This window comes from Haliotis rufescens, unplaced genomic scaffold (assembly GCF_023055435.1).
Source record: "Haliotis rufescens isolate VD_foot unplaced genomic scaffold, xgHalRufe1.0.p SCAF_36, whole genome shotgun sequence".
Taxonomy (NCBI): domain Eukaryota; kingdom Metazoa; phylum Mollusca; class Gastropoda; order Lepetellida; family Haliotidae; genus Haliotis; species Haliotis rufescens.
Window position 1 is genome coordinate 3,015,682 of NW_025964068.1, and position 15,473 is coordinate 3,031,154.

Sequence of the window (15,473 nt, forward strand, 5' to 3'; positions counted from 1 at the left end):
GGGCCAAGATAGCTTTGTGTAGTGCTTAGATGTCTTTGTTAAACCAAACCCCAGACATTTGTACAGATAATAGGCTTTGTGAAACAGGACCCCAGGCAGACTTAACCCTAAAATGTCTTTGTGTGACAGGGCCGTGGACAATCTAGGCCCTCAGATGCCTTAATAATAAAACAGTTTGTTTGTAAATGTTCTTTTCAGACAAAAACCAAGTTTTATGACAAGGTTACTGGTGTTTCCACTTTTCGGGTCACTTGGGCATCTAAGGCTGCAGCCAATCAGAGAGCAGGTCGTGCTGGGCGTGTGGGTGCCGGTCATTGCTATAGGTACAGTGTGATAGAGCTTCTCAAACAGTGGCAGTAGGGTTCCCTTGAAGCCCTGTCGTTGGTAGTCATTTGTGTTTAGTCACTGACAAGCAGAGTTTATATTGTATTCTCACTTAGTGTGGTAAATATTACTAAGACATGTTATTTTATGTATGGATTATTCCACTGTATGTGAAGCAGTCAAGACATGAAGTGTTTACCTTCCTTTCAGATTATATTCCTCTGCAGTCTTCAATGATGATTTTGAGAAATTTGCTCCTCCAGAAATTTCTCGGCGTCCAGTTGATGATCTTATTCTACAAATGAAGGTACGTTTTGTCAGGTGGTTTAGGAACCAGATGAAATTGTTCATGGTATGCATGATACCTGCAAGAATCTACCTTGGCCTGCATGAATCTACCTTGGCCTGCTGTGGCCTGCAGGAGTCTGTCTACCTTGGCCTGCTGTGGCCTGCAGGAGTCTACCTTGGCCTGCATGAATCTACCTTGGCCTGCAGAAGTCTGTCTACCTTGGCCTGCAGTGGTCTGCTGGAGTCTATCTTGGCGTGCAAGAGTCTACCTTGGGCTGCAGGAATCTACCTTGGCCTGCAAGAGTCTACCTTGGCCTGCAGGAGTCTACCTTGGCCTGCAGAAGTCTGTCTACCTTGGCCTGCAGTGGTCTGCTGGAGTCTACCTTGGCCTGCAAGAGTCTACCTTGGGCTGATGGAGTCTAACTTGGCCTGCAAGAGTCTAACTTGGCCTGCAGGAGTCTACCTTGGCCTGCATGAATCTACCTTGGCCTGCAAGAGTCTACCTTGGCCTGCAGGAGTCTACCTTGGCCTGCAGGAATCTACCTTGGCATGCAAGAGTCTACCTTGGCCTGCAAGAGTCCACCTTGGCCTGCAAGAGTCCACCTTGGCCTGCAAGAGTCCACCTTGGCCTGCAAGAGTCTACCTTGGTCTGCAGTAGCCTGCAGGAGTGTACCTTGGCCTGCATATTGTATCTTGGCCTGCATGAATCTACCTTGGTCTGCAAGAGTCTACCTTGGTCTGCAGTGGCCTGCAGGAGTCTACCTTGGTCTGCATGAATCTACCTTGGCCTGCATGAGTCTACCTTGGCCTGCATGAGTCTACCTTGGCCTGCAAGAGTCTACCTTGGCCTGCAGGAGTCTACCTTGGCCTGCAGGAGTCTACCTTGGTCTGCAGTGGTCGGCAGGAGTCTACCTTGGCCTGCAAGAGTCTACCTTGGCCTGCAGGAGTCTACCTTGGTCTGCAGTGGTCAGCAGGAGTCTACCTTAGTCTGCAGGAATCTACCTGCATGATTGGTGCAGCAGATTCTCAGTTATACATGAAATGGGGGTCCTAGGACAACCACTGTACCAAGAGCATATAAAATACAAAGTTGCTTTATTACTTACCGTTGCCTTATGCTTTTTACAGATGGGGAATTTACTTGCTTGAATCAAAACTAAGAGCTTGAGTGAAGACCATCTAACATGGGCTGCTGGAATATTAATTGTATATAATAGAAATATCACATAAAAGTAACTGAAAATAAATGTTCTGTTTTACCTTACCTGATGCTTCACAGTGCTTTAGCATCCCTACCTTATACAAACAGACAGTACTGGAACGAAGAGACAGACTAGCAGAATAAAGCCCACGAGTTATCGACCTTGGCCCCTACTCCCTCATATTCCTCTCTGCCCTACGGACAGACACGGTTTGGAACAGAGTTTCTACTTACCTTGTTTTGTCAAGCCTGCGTTTTTGTTTGACAATCGTTCCTCCCTTTGCACTCTCATGTCAATTACAGACTTTAATTCTTACAGAAAGGCTCTTCTTCATCGCCAGAAACAACTTGCTCACAGGGAGAAGATACCTGGTCCTTAGCCTCTGTTACTGACCTCTTCCCCTCCCTCTGCCGCCGACGGTTCCTTCGGGTCCTCCTCCCCAATCTACTCCATCTGTGACGCTTGATTTTTCTAATCCTACTTCCGTTCATGCCTTTTGTGAGCAACTCCTTCACCATTGTCCAATGACCTGGATGTTAGTGGCTCTCGTAACTTGACATTCCCGCACCTCGTCGGATACTTCATCCCGCCGTTCCCTTGGTTCCCGTCGACATTCTCACAGTCCTGATGACATCCCCAATGCTTTTGGCAAGTGCCGTCGTCAGCTATCTGCGGGACAGTGTTGCCATGTTTTGCTGGACCGTCGCCAGCGATATGCCCTGCGGAAAGGCCTGTTTGGCTTGTGGATCATCTCCCTTGTGCCTCGCCTGGTGGAACACCAAGTTTTGGAGTCTGGAGAAGTTCTCCTCCCCCGGGACCAGTTGTTTGCTGATGTGGCCAGCTTGTTAGACACTACCTTTCTGATCCTCCCTGTTCAACTATCTATTCAAGTCCTGAGATTCCGATAGGAGTATTACCCTTTCCACTCTATGGACTTTGCCAACGTCTACCCTCTAGTGTTCCCACTGGCTTTTGAAACTGCCAGTCAAAATTACCAGTCCATTATTCTGTTCCAAGAGGGCTTGACCTATGTCCTTTCCCCTTGCCTGCCGTTCCGGGAGCCGCTACTATGCTGTCGCCTGCTGGGTTTCTTGCCAGACGTTTTTATTGTGCTTCTTCAGTATGCCAGGTGCTTCTCACGGTAAGCCCGCCTCCCATGTCAGTCAAATAAAGCACTGTGTAGCATCAGGTAAGGTAAAACATGAGCATTTCTGATTAAATGCAATGTTTTTATACTTACCTGATGCCACTACTATAGGCCCACCCGAACTCTGTCCTCCTCTGCCGCCTTAACATTTGTCTCTTTATTCCAGTACTGTCTGTTTGTATAAGATGGGGAAGCTAAAGCACTGTGTAGTGTCAGGTAAGTATAAAAACATTGCATTTAATCAGAAATGCACATTTATGCCATGGTCTGTTTGTTCCAAGGCAGCCATTTTGAAAAACCTATCCATGGCCCAACTCAGCCATATTTATTGAAAATGTAACAAATTTGGTGTTTTCTTTTTTTCTGGCACTCACATATGTTCTGTTTTTTGCAATATTATAATTTTGGCCATGCTTTGACCTTTGTGGTTTGACCATGCTTTTAAATTCTATCTTAATGAATATTTGGCTGTGTAAACTTCTTGTCGGACACTGCCAGACTGAGGAGGCAGAACTGTAGCATGTAGGATTCTTCTCATGATGACATCATGTTTTGTTCAAATCATGCAGATTTATCAGTTTTTGGTCCTTAGTTTATGCAGAATATATATGAACATCAGTGATGACAGCAACTGTTGTTATGTGTCTGTCTGTCTGACATTTAAACTGTTGTCTTCATGTCCAGGTGAGCTACAGTGCTGAAACACTATTTCTATGCATATAGGAGAAACATTTTGCGCCGGCTGAAACCCTGTACATCACATGCTTTGACTATTTGTGAAATTATTGCTGTTGACACTTCTCATTCCAGGATATGAACATCGACAGGGTGGCCAACTTTCCCTTCCCTACTCCACCCGATGTGGAACAAATAAAGGTCAGGGTCAATAAAGCCATGTAGAAGTTTAGCTTGTAATGTGAGGCATACAACTATATGCTCATCGTAATACAGGCTTCAGGAAGTTATTTAACGCTATTAGAGTCAAGTATATCTTATTAAGGCCATAATAATTTCATTACCCGATTTTCATCCTATCCTGCCTCACAACCAAATATGCTGCCATGTATCATGGTATTATCCTCAGGTACCTACAGGCAGACTCAATCCTTATGTGTGTTCCTTGAAGAAATACATCATATACATGTTCCTACATTCATACATCATTTGAATTATTTCTGAATCTAGTTAATGGACACATATTCCTTATTTTATTTATAAGCAAAAACTATTATGAAAAATCAAATGCCTACAGACTCTCTTAAAAAAAGAAAATGTTATGCATATCTGATAACTAATGTATTACGGTCCAACAACTAGCAGCTTGTGAGTACTGTCATTTTACCCTTGTGGGTATTCCATGGTCCTGGTCCAGTCCTGGTCATGGCTCATCATCTGTTATCCAGTGTATTACATCTCCATTGTTTCATGCTAAATACCATGAATAGTATTACTTGCTAGTTTTATATAGTTTGGTTATGTTGATCACCAGGCTGGTGAGAAGCTGTTGATCTCCCTGGGAGCACTAACACCTCCGCAGCAACCCAAGTCCTACAGAGACATGAACAAAGGTATGATGGTCGTTTACTTCCTGAAAGGTGGACACTGTACATGCTCAGTGAAAGTAACCCTGTCACTGCTCTTAACTATTTCCCCTCGCATACTGATTGACTGATGAGGCTGACATTGAGCATGCAGGTTTCCTCTTACGATGACATCTTATCTTTTTCAGATCAGTCTGATTATGGTGTATGTTGTTTTGAGAACATATTAAAAACTCAAATTTTGTTCTTAAGAGACACTGAGCACAAATCTTATAGTTTGGCTCTAATTTATACAAATATATCTTCCCATATAAATTGACTGTAAATGTTTATTATCTCCCTTGGTGTGCAACAGGAATTTATCCCCTTTAACAGACTTTAGGGTTTTAGCAACATCAATCTATTACTTTCCGTTGTATCTAATCATCTAATCTGCAGATATGCACATGGTCATGAGCCAGTGTTTGCATCATCTGAAATGTTATGAATTCTGTATATTTATCTGATCTCAAAGGCTTATGAATTAATGAGCAAAGAATAGACATGTTCACAAGCTGAACCCAGTAAGCTGAAGTTAAAATGACTTAAACACGAGACAAAAGTGTAAACACTTAACCTGAAGTGTGTCAAACAATGTACTGAACTACTGAAAGTGTATTTGGTTGTCCAGGAACCCCATCCAAGATAACGCCGGTAGGACGAGCTATGGCGTGTTTCCCCGTGTCGCCTCGGTACAGCAAGATGCTCTCCCTAGGACACCAGCACAACCTGCTTCCCTATGTCATCACCATTGTGTCTGCCCTCTCAGTCGACCAGGTCTTCACGGAAATACAGCCTCCCTCGTCTACGGACACACAGGTGAGATGCAACAGACAAATCTAAATCAGTAATATCTTCAGGAAGCCTGACTTCAGGATAAAATGACTGATGTCACAGGAATATGTCAGCTTCATCTTCTTGTTTGTCACCTGTAGGAAGCATGCTACATGCTCCTTATGAGGCTGTTTGCAAGGGAGAAGCATATGTGCCCTGTTGGACTTACGCTAAATAAAGTTGTGTGCCTTAACCATGTTAGGATCTGCTGCTTATGTGTGGCAGTCACAGATTTGCCCTGATTATTGCCCTGTCAGCACAAGAGCTGTGCTCGTTTGTTGTGCCAAAGTGGTAGGCATTCATGACTTGCATTAAATATCTATCAGAAATACTGTTAAGAACCCAACTCCATCACTCACTTCAACTGGATATACCCTCAATATGAGGTGACATGATTTGGCCTGAATGACTTGATTTCCACAGAAGGAGGACATGAAGCAGAGGCTATCACGGACGATGCAGATCAAGAAGATGTGGGCAGGGGAGGTGAGTGGCAGAATGGCTTTGGGAGGAGGAATATTACATAGTGATAAAAGGGATGATTGATGGCAAGTATATTTGGCATAAGGTTTGAAATTGATGTTAAGTGAGCTATGAGGCTGGAGGAGATATCGAGGATCGAGGGTGGAGATATTGAGGGATGGAGGAGATATCGAGGATTGAGGGTGAAGGAGATATTGAGAGTGGAGATATTGAGCATGGAGGAGAATATAGAGGGTGAAGGAGATATTGAGAGTGGAGATATTGAGCATGGAGGAAATATAGAGGGTTGAGGAGGGCATGCTATTGAGGGAAGGGCGTGATATTGAGGGGATTGGGGAGATATTGAGGGAAGGGCGTGATCTTGAGGGGATTGGGGAGATATTGAGGGAAGGGTGTGATCTTGAGGGGATCGGGGAGATATTGAGGGAAGGGCGTGATCTTGAGGGAATCGGGGAGATATTGAGGGAAGGGCGTGATCTTGAGGGGATTGGGGAGATATTGAGGGAAGGGTGTGATCTTGAGGGGATCGGAGAGATATTGAGGGAAGGACGTGATATTGAGGGGATCGGAGAGATATTGAGGGAAGGACGTGATATTGAGGGGATCGGAGAGATATTGAGGGAAGGACATGATCTTGAGGGGATTGGGGAGATATTGAGGGAAGGGCGTGATATTGAGGGGATCGGAGAGATATTGAGGGAAGGACGTGATATTGAGGGGATTGGGGAGATATTGAGGGAAGGGTGTGATCTTGAGGGGATCGGGGAGATATTGAGGGAAGGGCGTGATCTTGAGGGAATCGGGGAGATATTGAGGGAAGGACGTGATCTTGAGGGGATCGGAGAGATATTGAGGGAAGGACGTGATATTGAGGGGATTGGGGAGATATTGAGGGAAGGGTGTGATCTTGAGGGGATCGGGGAGATATTGAGGGAAGGGCGTGATCTTGAGGGAATCGGGGAGATATTGAGGGAAGGACGTGATCTTGAGGGGATCGGAGAGATATTGAGGGAAGGGCGTGATCTTGAGGGGATCGGGGAGATATTGAGGGAAGGGCGTGATCTTGAGGGGATCGGAGAGATATTGAGGGAAGGACATGATCTTGAGGGGATTGGGGAGATATTGAGGGAAGGGCGTGATATTGAGGGGATCGGAGAGATATTGAGGGAAGGACGTGATATTGAGGGGATTGGGGAGATATTGAGGGAAGGGTGTGATCTTGAGGGGATCGGGGAGATATTGAGGGAAGGGTGTGATCTTGAGGGGATCGGGGAGATATTGAGGGAAGGGCGTGATCTTGAGGGAATCGGGGAGATATTGAGGGAAGGACGTGATCTTGAGGGGATTGGGGAGATATTGAGGGAAGGGTGTGATCTTGAGGGGATCGGGGAGATATTGAGGGAAGGGCGTGATCTTGAGGGGATTGGGGAGATATTGAGGGAAGGGTGTGATCTTGAGGGGATCGGGGAGATATTGAGGGAAGGGCGTGGTCTTGAGGGAATCGGGGAGATATTGAGGGAAGGACGTGATCTTGAGGGGATTGGGGAGATATTGAGGGAAGGGTGTGATCTTGAGGGGATCGGGGAGATATTGAGGGAAGGGCGTGATATTGAGGGGATCGGGGAGATATTGAGGGAAGGGTGTGATCTTGAGGGGATCGGGGAGATATTGAGGGAAGGGCGTGATCTTGAGGGAATCGGGGAGATATTGAGGGAAGGACGTGATCTTGAGGGGATTGGGGAGATATTGAGGGAAGGGTGTGATCTTGAGGGGATCGGGGAGATATTGAGGGAAGGGCGTGATCTTGAGGGGATTGGGGAGATATTGAGGGAAGGGTGTGATCTTGAGGGGATCGGGGAGATATTGAGGGAAGGGCGTGGTCTTGAGGGAATCGGGGAGATATTGAGGGAAGGACGTGATCTTGAGGGGATTGGGGAGATATTGAGGGAAGGGTGTGATCTTGAGGGGATCGGGGAGATATTGAGGGAAGGGCGTGATATTGAGGGGATCGGGGAGATATTGAGGGAAGGGTGTGATCTTGAGGGGATCGGGGAGATATTGAGGGAAGGGCGTGATCTTGAGGGAATCGGGGAGATATTGAGGGAAGGACGTGATCTTGAGGGGATTGGGGAGATATTGAGGGAAGGGTGTGATCTTGAGGGGATCGGGGAGATATTGAGGGAAGGGCGTGATCTTGAGGGGATTGGGGAGATATTGAGGGAAGGGTGTGATCTTGAGGGGATCGGGGAGATATTGAGGGAAGGGCGTGATCTTGAGGGAATCGGGGAGATATTGAGGGAAGGACGTGATCTTGAGGGGATTGGGGAGATATTGAGGGAAGGGTGTGATCTTGAGGGGATCGGGGAGATATTGAGGGAAGGGCGTGATATTGAGGGAAGGGCATGATATTTAGGGAAGGGCGTGATATTCAGAGTGGGAGATATGGAAAATGGATGATAAAAGTATTAAGGAGAAATGTTATTGAAAAGAAGAAATGGTTTAAATATTTAGGATATCGTCTTCAGTAAGAAAGATTTTTGTTTGGTCATATTTATTCTTACAATATGTTTAAAAGCCCCACAATATGTCGTCTAAAGTGACATATTGCTTATAACCCATGTTTTCCTAATCTATATATCATGCTGTAAGTGGATGCTAAGTTTGATGCCTTTTGATGACTGTTCCAGGGTAACTCCCTGTTGCTAGGCGACCTGATGATCCTTTTGAAGGCTGTGGGCTCTTGTGAGTATGAGGGCTTCTCTCCAGACTTCTGTTACAAGTTCGGGATCCGCTTCAAGGCCATGAAGGAGATCAGAAAGCTACGGGGGCAACTCACAAATGCAGGTGTGTACTATATATAGGTAAAATAAAGGTTAGTTGAAAATATAACTCAATAAGTCACATGACATCCCGAAAATCTTTTGGATCATGGATGGCTGTGAGTGATGTCTGTTTGGTACGCCAGGATCTGCTAGTCATTGGTTCAGATTTTACAGAAGGATAATAGGATGAATCTACACGGGTAAATGGTTGTCAGGACATGACTGGACCCTCCTTTTGACTCTTACCTTTCTATATGTTAAATAACATGAATTTTCTTTCAGTCAATGGAGTTATTCCAGAGGCTGACCTGTGTGTTGACCCCAAGTTGACCCCTCCCACTGACCTCCAGGCAAAGCTACTACGCCAGATTGTATTGTCAGGACTTGCTGACCACGTGGCTAGGTAATTCATAGAGGGCTTATCAACATCAATTCCTATTTACCGTACTTTTAAGACCCATGAAGATCAGGGGTAGAAAAGGTCTTCAGCAACCCATTCTTGCCGTAAAAGGTGACTATGCTTGTCGTAAGAGGCGACTAACGAAACAGGTGGTCAGACTCACTGACTTGGTTGATATCAATCACTGGATTGTCTGGTCCAACCAACCAACCAACCAACCAACCAACCAACCGTACTCAAAATATTTCGGAAATGACACACAAGATCCATATTTTATCTATTCCTTTAAGTTTGTTTCATTCCATTCTGCTGTGTTTTAGACGAGCCCCCGCACCACCCCCAGGGGCCACAGACGATGAGAAGAAGCTGAAGCATGCATACTATGTGAGTGACTCCAATTCTGGTTACAGCTAACTACATGGACTCACCTACAAAGTCATGGTTACAATCATACACATACATGTATTGCTCACTCACTTGTCCCAGGCAGTGAGGTGGCCCCCTGGTTTAGTCATTCACCCATCAGGTTACATCAACCAATAGTGTGGTAACACAAATAATGGATGTATAGCCATTGTCCAATGGCAAAACATCAAACACGAGTCAATTACATTAAGTAATACGTTACCACTGTTATACCGAGGCTGTTGTCCCCCACAACTGCTGCTATAGCGAAATCTACCACAGAGATATCAATTACCCTTCACCCTTCACTCTTGTCTCTTCGCAAGACGTACAATAAACTGCTCAAGCGTTCCTGTTTCTCCGACCATTCGGTGATATTTATTACTGTTTATTCTCCCTAATAAACTGTGCTTTTACGGGGCGTTTGCTGTAACTATGCTTGGAAATATTTTTCCCGCCAAAAGGAAATATTTTTCCCGCCCTTTTTTTCTATATACTTGTGGGGTGTCTCGTATGCACGTTGCGTCTTACGTTCCCCTGTTCTAGTATATCTTGGGGTTTTTACATCACTTATTCCTCTATATGTTATATGTGTATGTTCTATATTCCCATTGCTCGTTTATTTTCTTGTGAAAATACTCGTTTGTGACTATTTGTGGTGCGTGTGTTGTAACCATGTTTTGCTCTTTGTTCATAGTACAAACAAAATGTCTGACATGGATGTTTTGCCGTCCTCCACCCCCTCTACCCCCGCAACCAGGAGCTGCGGGGTGTGCCGCAAGCAAGCGCTACCGGCTGTATGTGCAGTCCGTTTCCACCCCTGTGGTGGCCGGCTCGTCCGGTCGGGGTCCCCTTGCGGGTACCACCACAACGGCTGCGGCGGATCCCTTGGCGGCCCGTGGGCTGTCCGGGGATTCCGTCGCTGCTTTACTTGCATAACTTGTTGACTCCAAGCTGGCGGCCTTATCTCAGGATAGGCCGCTGGCTGTTCCGTCCCCGGCCACTTCGGTGGCCGCGGGGTCCACCGGTAGGGCGGCGGCTCCCGTGGTCACCGGTCCTTCCCCCGAACCGTTGCTCCCGCTATCGGTTAAGGACCGCGTGGCCATGGTTTATGACCTCTTTGAGGACATGCCACGGCCCCGGCCGGTACCGTGGGGAATCCACGACTGTGGGTTCCTCCGAGGTATACGAGAGTCTTCCGACACGGCTTTCCCCGCATCAACCTTGCTGCGCGGTATCAAGCCTTCCTTGGAGAACGCCTTCGCGGCGGCCTCAGGTCGGGGTCTCCCGTTTCCTCCGACGTCGTGGAGAAAGGGTTTATTCCCGGTACATGACTTTGCCTTTCCCGAGGCTGGTCCTACCACGGAGGCCCATGTTGAGCGGTTGGGTGTCCGTGCCCCATCGTGCACCAGCTGGACGCCCTCACTCGGCACTCCATGTCTCATGGAGACACTTACTTGGCTGCAGCGGCCAGTCTGGTCGAAGGTTCTCCCACGGACCGTGACCAGCGCATTTACAACTGCCTGCTCAGTTTAAATGCTTCCCTGGAGTACGTTGCCGAGGACTCTCGGCACACACTTGCTCTTGTTGGGTCCCTGCATAGGCGCCTGGGTGCCGCTCCTAACCGGAGCGCGCCCCAGGCTGCTGCGGCCGGTAGGTCTAAGGGGTCGGGTTCTTCTTCCTCTGGGAAGAAGCCCCGCCCTGAGGGCTCCTGTATGGGCAATCAGCTGCCCTTTCGCGGGAAGACGGGGAACTGGGGGAAGCCCAAGTCGTCTAAGGACGGCAAGGGCCCCTCCAGGTGACTCTCATTGGAGGGGTTCGTATGCCGACAGCGCCAACTTCGGTTGGCCCTTAGGCGAACCCGAGTCACTTGGCCCTGGACAGTTGCGCCTACCGCAGCCTGTCAGGGCCCCCTCTCCTTCCCCAGTGGGAGCCAGACTCCAGACTTACTGGGAGAATTGGGAACAAGTGTTCGACGACCCGTGGGTGGTCAACACGATTCGGTACGGCTATCGGCTTGATCTCAAAGCGAATCCGCCGCTCACCGTTGCCCCGTTAGCAGGTTTCGATTCGGAAACCGATCTTCCCTTCCTCGCCGATGCCATCGGCAGGTTGGTGGAGAAGGAGCAGTACGGGAGTTAGCTCTACCAGAAATAACACCGGGGTTTTACTCCAGGATATTTGTCGTTCCCAAGTAGGACAGTGCCGAACTCAGAATGATTCACACGTCCGCTCCCTGGCTGTTCACCCGGTTCACCACCCCCATAGTGGGGTTCCTCCACAGGAGGGGTGTCCGGTACTTCGCGTACCTGGACGACTCGCTAGTAGCAAATCGAATGACGGACACCCTGTCACGCCATCTCGTTTTCGCACGTCGGCTCTTGGAGCAATTGGGGTGGATTATCAATCTCCCCAAGAGCGAGTTAACCCCTTCTCAGAACTAACTGTTCATCGGAGGTCGGTTCAACAGGGTGTCCCATCCCCTCTTTGTCCCCCCAGACCGGTGGCACAAGATTCAGGCGATGATTGCCAAAGTCTTAGCGGTGCAACAGACTGTTCACTTTTGGGCTCCCGGATCGGCTCCGACCGCATCTGGAGTGGTGGACGGTCCCTTACAATGTCTTATCAGGAGTCTCTATGCGGCCCTACCGGGCCACGTTGCACCTGTATACAGACGCCTCTCTAGTGGGCTGGGGCGCCCATCTTGAGGGGAGGTGAGCTCGGGGCTGTGGTGCGTAGACGAACTAGGTCTTCACATCAATTGTCTCGTGTTCAAGGCAGTGATCAACGCAGTCAATTACTGGAAGCATCGTCTCGTCGATGCCCGGCTCATCCTGGCGAACGACAACACGACGGTAGTGTCCTATGTGAACAAACTGGGGGGAACCCACAGTCACTCGCTACTCGATCTCACGTTCGAGTTTTACGCTCTAGTGGACAGTGTCCCGTGCCAGATACGCGCCCGTCACATCCCAGGTGTGCGGAACGTACTGGCCGATGCTCTATCGAGGCCTCAGGATCCGAGCCCCACAGAGTGGATGCTGAACCCAGTAGTGTTTCAGTGGCTGTGCGAACGTTTGGGTCTTCCGATGGTCGACCTGTTCGCAACACGGTTCAACAATCAACTCCCGTTGTTTGTATCACCAGTCCCGGACCCGAGGGCCATCGATCACGATGCTCTCGCGTTAGACTGGACGGGCTTGGACGCTTATGTTTAACCCCCGACTGCGTTGATACCACACATTCTAAGCCGGCTCCGAGGAGTTCGCTGTCGAATGTTACTGATCGCGCCCATGTGGCCGAACAGATCGTGGTACCCCGACTTGCTGACCTAGGTCACGCAGTCGCCACTTCCACTGCCTGTGAGACCGGATCTCTTGATCCACCCTCACACCCGTCAGCTTCATCCAAACACAGGGCAGTTCAATCTGGGCGTCTCGGGCATACGTTAGTATGCATCGTGATTCTACCCAGAAGGTGTATAATGCACGTTGGGTTATTTTCACGAAGTGGTGTTGTAAACATCACATTCATTCGCCAGATAAGGTATCTGTGCAGGATATTGCTCGTTTCATGTCTGACAAGCGAGAGACCCGGAAATTCTCCGGGGGTTCCATTGCCAACTATATCTCGTCCGTTGCTATGGTACGGGACGTTGCTATGGGTACCAGTCTCTCCAAAGAGCCGGTGATACGGGGTATTATCAAGGGTTTCAAACAGCACGATCTTAAGAAGGGCCGCCTTCGGGCACCGGCCTGGAATCTTTCCCTAGTGTTGCAATGCCTTACGGAAACTCCGTATGAACCCTTGCATAGTGCTTCGTTCCGGCATGTGACTTGGAAAACAGCATTTCTCCTCTCCTTTGCCACGGCGGCACGTGTATCCGAAATTCATGCACTCGATGTCGCCAAGGTACGATTCGATAGGGGTGACGAAGGAGCGGTCCGCCTGGGCCTGCTCATGGGCTTCGTCGCCAAGAATCAGAGAATCAGGCAAACGGAGAGAGAATTCACTGTAAGATCACTCAAAGAAATCTTACATCCTGCTGATACTGAGGACAAAGCGCTGTGTCCGGTTAGGGCCCTTAAGTATTATCTTAAGGCTTCGAATGAACGTAGACAAGGGCGTGACTGTCTGTTCATATCGTGTAACCCTAATCGCACGGTTGACATAACTCGCAACTCGATTGCGTTGTGGCTTCGTTCTGTCATCAATCTGGCGTACTGGTCTCGGGGGTTACCGGTAGAGGGGTCAAACCTGCACGAGATCAGGGCGCTAGCGGCCACATTTGCCCTACACTCGAATATCTCTGTTCGCAGAATATTACGAGGTTGTTACTGGCGTTCTAACTCGGTTTTTGCCAATCATTACCTCAAACAGGTCGCTGAAGCCGTTGTGGAGAGTGTGCACCGTCTTGGCCCGCGGATCGCGGCGCAAGCGAGCACCTAAGGGGTGTGCCCAGCGCAATTCCGAACTCCTCAGGCGTCAGACCTTGCACGGTGGTCAATCTGGGTCGACTCCAATGTTCCCACTGCCGTGGGTACAGGAGTTGGGGTCCCGCAAACCAGCGCACTCACACCACAGGTGAGGGCAGCTTTTTGTGTGCTTTGTCCTTATTTGTATTTTGACAATTATGTATTTAATTGTCTGTCGTGTATCCCAACCTTGTGATGCATGCTTACAAATACTGGAATTAGGTCACGCGCCTAATGCATACTTTAAGTAGGCTTGCTCTGGGATATACGGTCTGAATGAAATTAATTTCCCTCTTTTCGACTGTTTAACCTGATCTAAGATTAAGCTCACGCGGATACAGTGTTCTCATCCGCTGCGGCGATGAAATACCTATCCAGTGGGGCCGTTTGGAGTCACCAATCGTTTTGGCAATGACGATTGAGCCTTACGGTATGCGCTTGACAGTGCTTTGGTATTCCTATAGGGTAACGCCTAGCTAGGTGCATGCGCATCGAGTGCTTCCGCCTTGGTGTTTACTTCCGCTGGTCGGAAGGAACGCTAGCAGTCAGGATTCGGGTTGTAGGTGCTCCCCACCGCCTACTGTGGTAGTCAGCCTCGGTATAACAGTGGTAACGTATTACTTAATGTAATTTGTAGAATTTTCCTATTAGGAATATTCTATAAGTAATACGTTACCACTGGGCTGCTGCCCGCCCGTCCGTCCCCCGAGCACTTGCTCTCGCAAGAGACAAGAGTGAAGGGTGTCACATGGCAGCTAGGTGGCTACGCACGTGCTGCATGAGGTAATTGAGATCTCTGTGGTAGATTTCGCTATAGCAGCAGTTGTGGGAGACAACAGCCTCTGTATAACAGTGGTAACATATTACTTATAGAATATTCCGAATAGGAAAATTCTACAAAATTATCAATAGTTAACATTGATGGTTACTTTCAATTATATCAAAATACATAATTCACTGAAAAATATACTGATGGTTGTTAAGTTGTACATTCATGTTCCATGCTAGTCACCTCTATCATCTTCATCCAGGATGTGTGTGGGTTTGAAGCCTATTTCCGGTTTCCCCCACCGTGATATTGCTGGAATATTGCTAAAAACGGCGTAAAACCATACTCACTCACTCACTCATCCCAGTTGTTATTGCTCGGGTATGCAGACTAACATCAAGATGGCAGTTTATGGATTTCATAAAACCAGTGCCGTAGAAACCACTAGTCCCATAGGAATCTGCCACACTTCATGCAACATTGTTTTCATTACACAGGTCAACAACACTGCTTCCTGTCCCTTCATTACACAACTCTACAACACTGCTTCCTGTCCCTTCACTTCACAACTCAGCTCAACAACACTGCTTCCTGTCCCTTCATTACACAACTCTACAACACTGCTTCCTGTCCCTTCATTACACAGCTCTACAACACTGCTTCCTGTCCCTTCATTACACAACTCTAGAACACTGCTTCCTTATCCTTCTTTACACAACTCTACAACACTGCTTCCTGTCCCTT

At 48.1% G+C, this 15,473-nt stretch overlaps 1 protein-coding gene across 2 annotated transcripts in view; it reads left to right on the forward strand.

Moving 5' to 3' along the window:
- Window positions 1-15,473, forward strand: part of LOC124147733 (probable ATP-dependent RNA helicase DHX37) — a 99,751-nt gene that overhangs the window by 68,780 nt on the left and 15,498 nt on the right. The window contains exons 16-24 of one of the 2 annotated variants that reach the window (XM_046518484.2): window positions 199-323; window positions 535-631; window positions 3,772-3,837; window positions 4,451-4,529; window positions 5,173-5,360; window positions 5,799-5,861; window positions 8,546-8,702; window positions 8,963-9,083; window positions 9,401-9,464. In XM_046518484.2, coding sequence (XP_046374440.2) covers window positions 199-323; window positions 535-631; window positions 3,772-3,837; window positions 4,451-4,529; window positions 5,173-5,360; window positions 5,799-5,861; window positions 8,546-8,702; window positions 8,963-9,083; window positions 9,401-9,464 — 960 coding nt within the window. The remainder of the gene's footprint in view (window positions 1-198; window positions 324-534; window positions 632-3,771; window positions 3,838-4,450; window positions 4,530-5,172; window positions 5,361-5,798; window positions 5,862-8,545; window positions 8,703-8,962; window positions 9,084-9,400; window positions 9,465-15,473) is intronic. The other variant, XM_046518485.2, reaches the window with a different exon arrangement.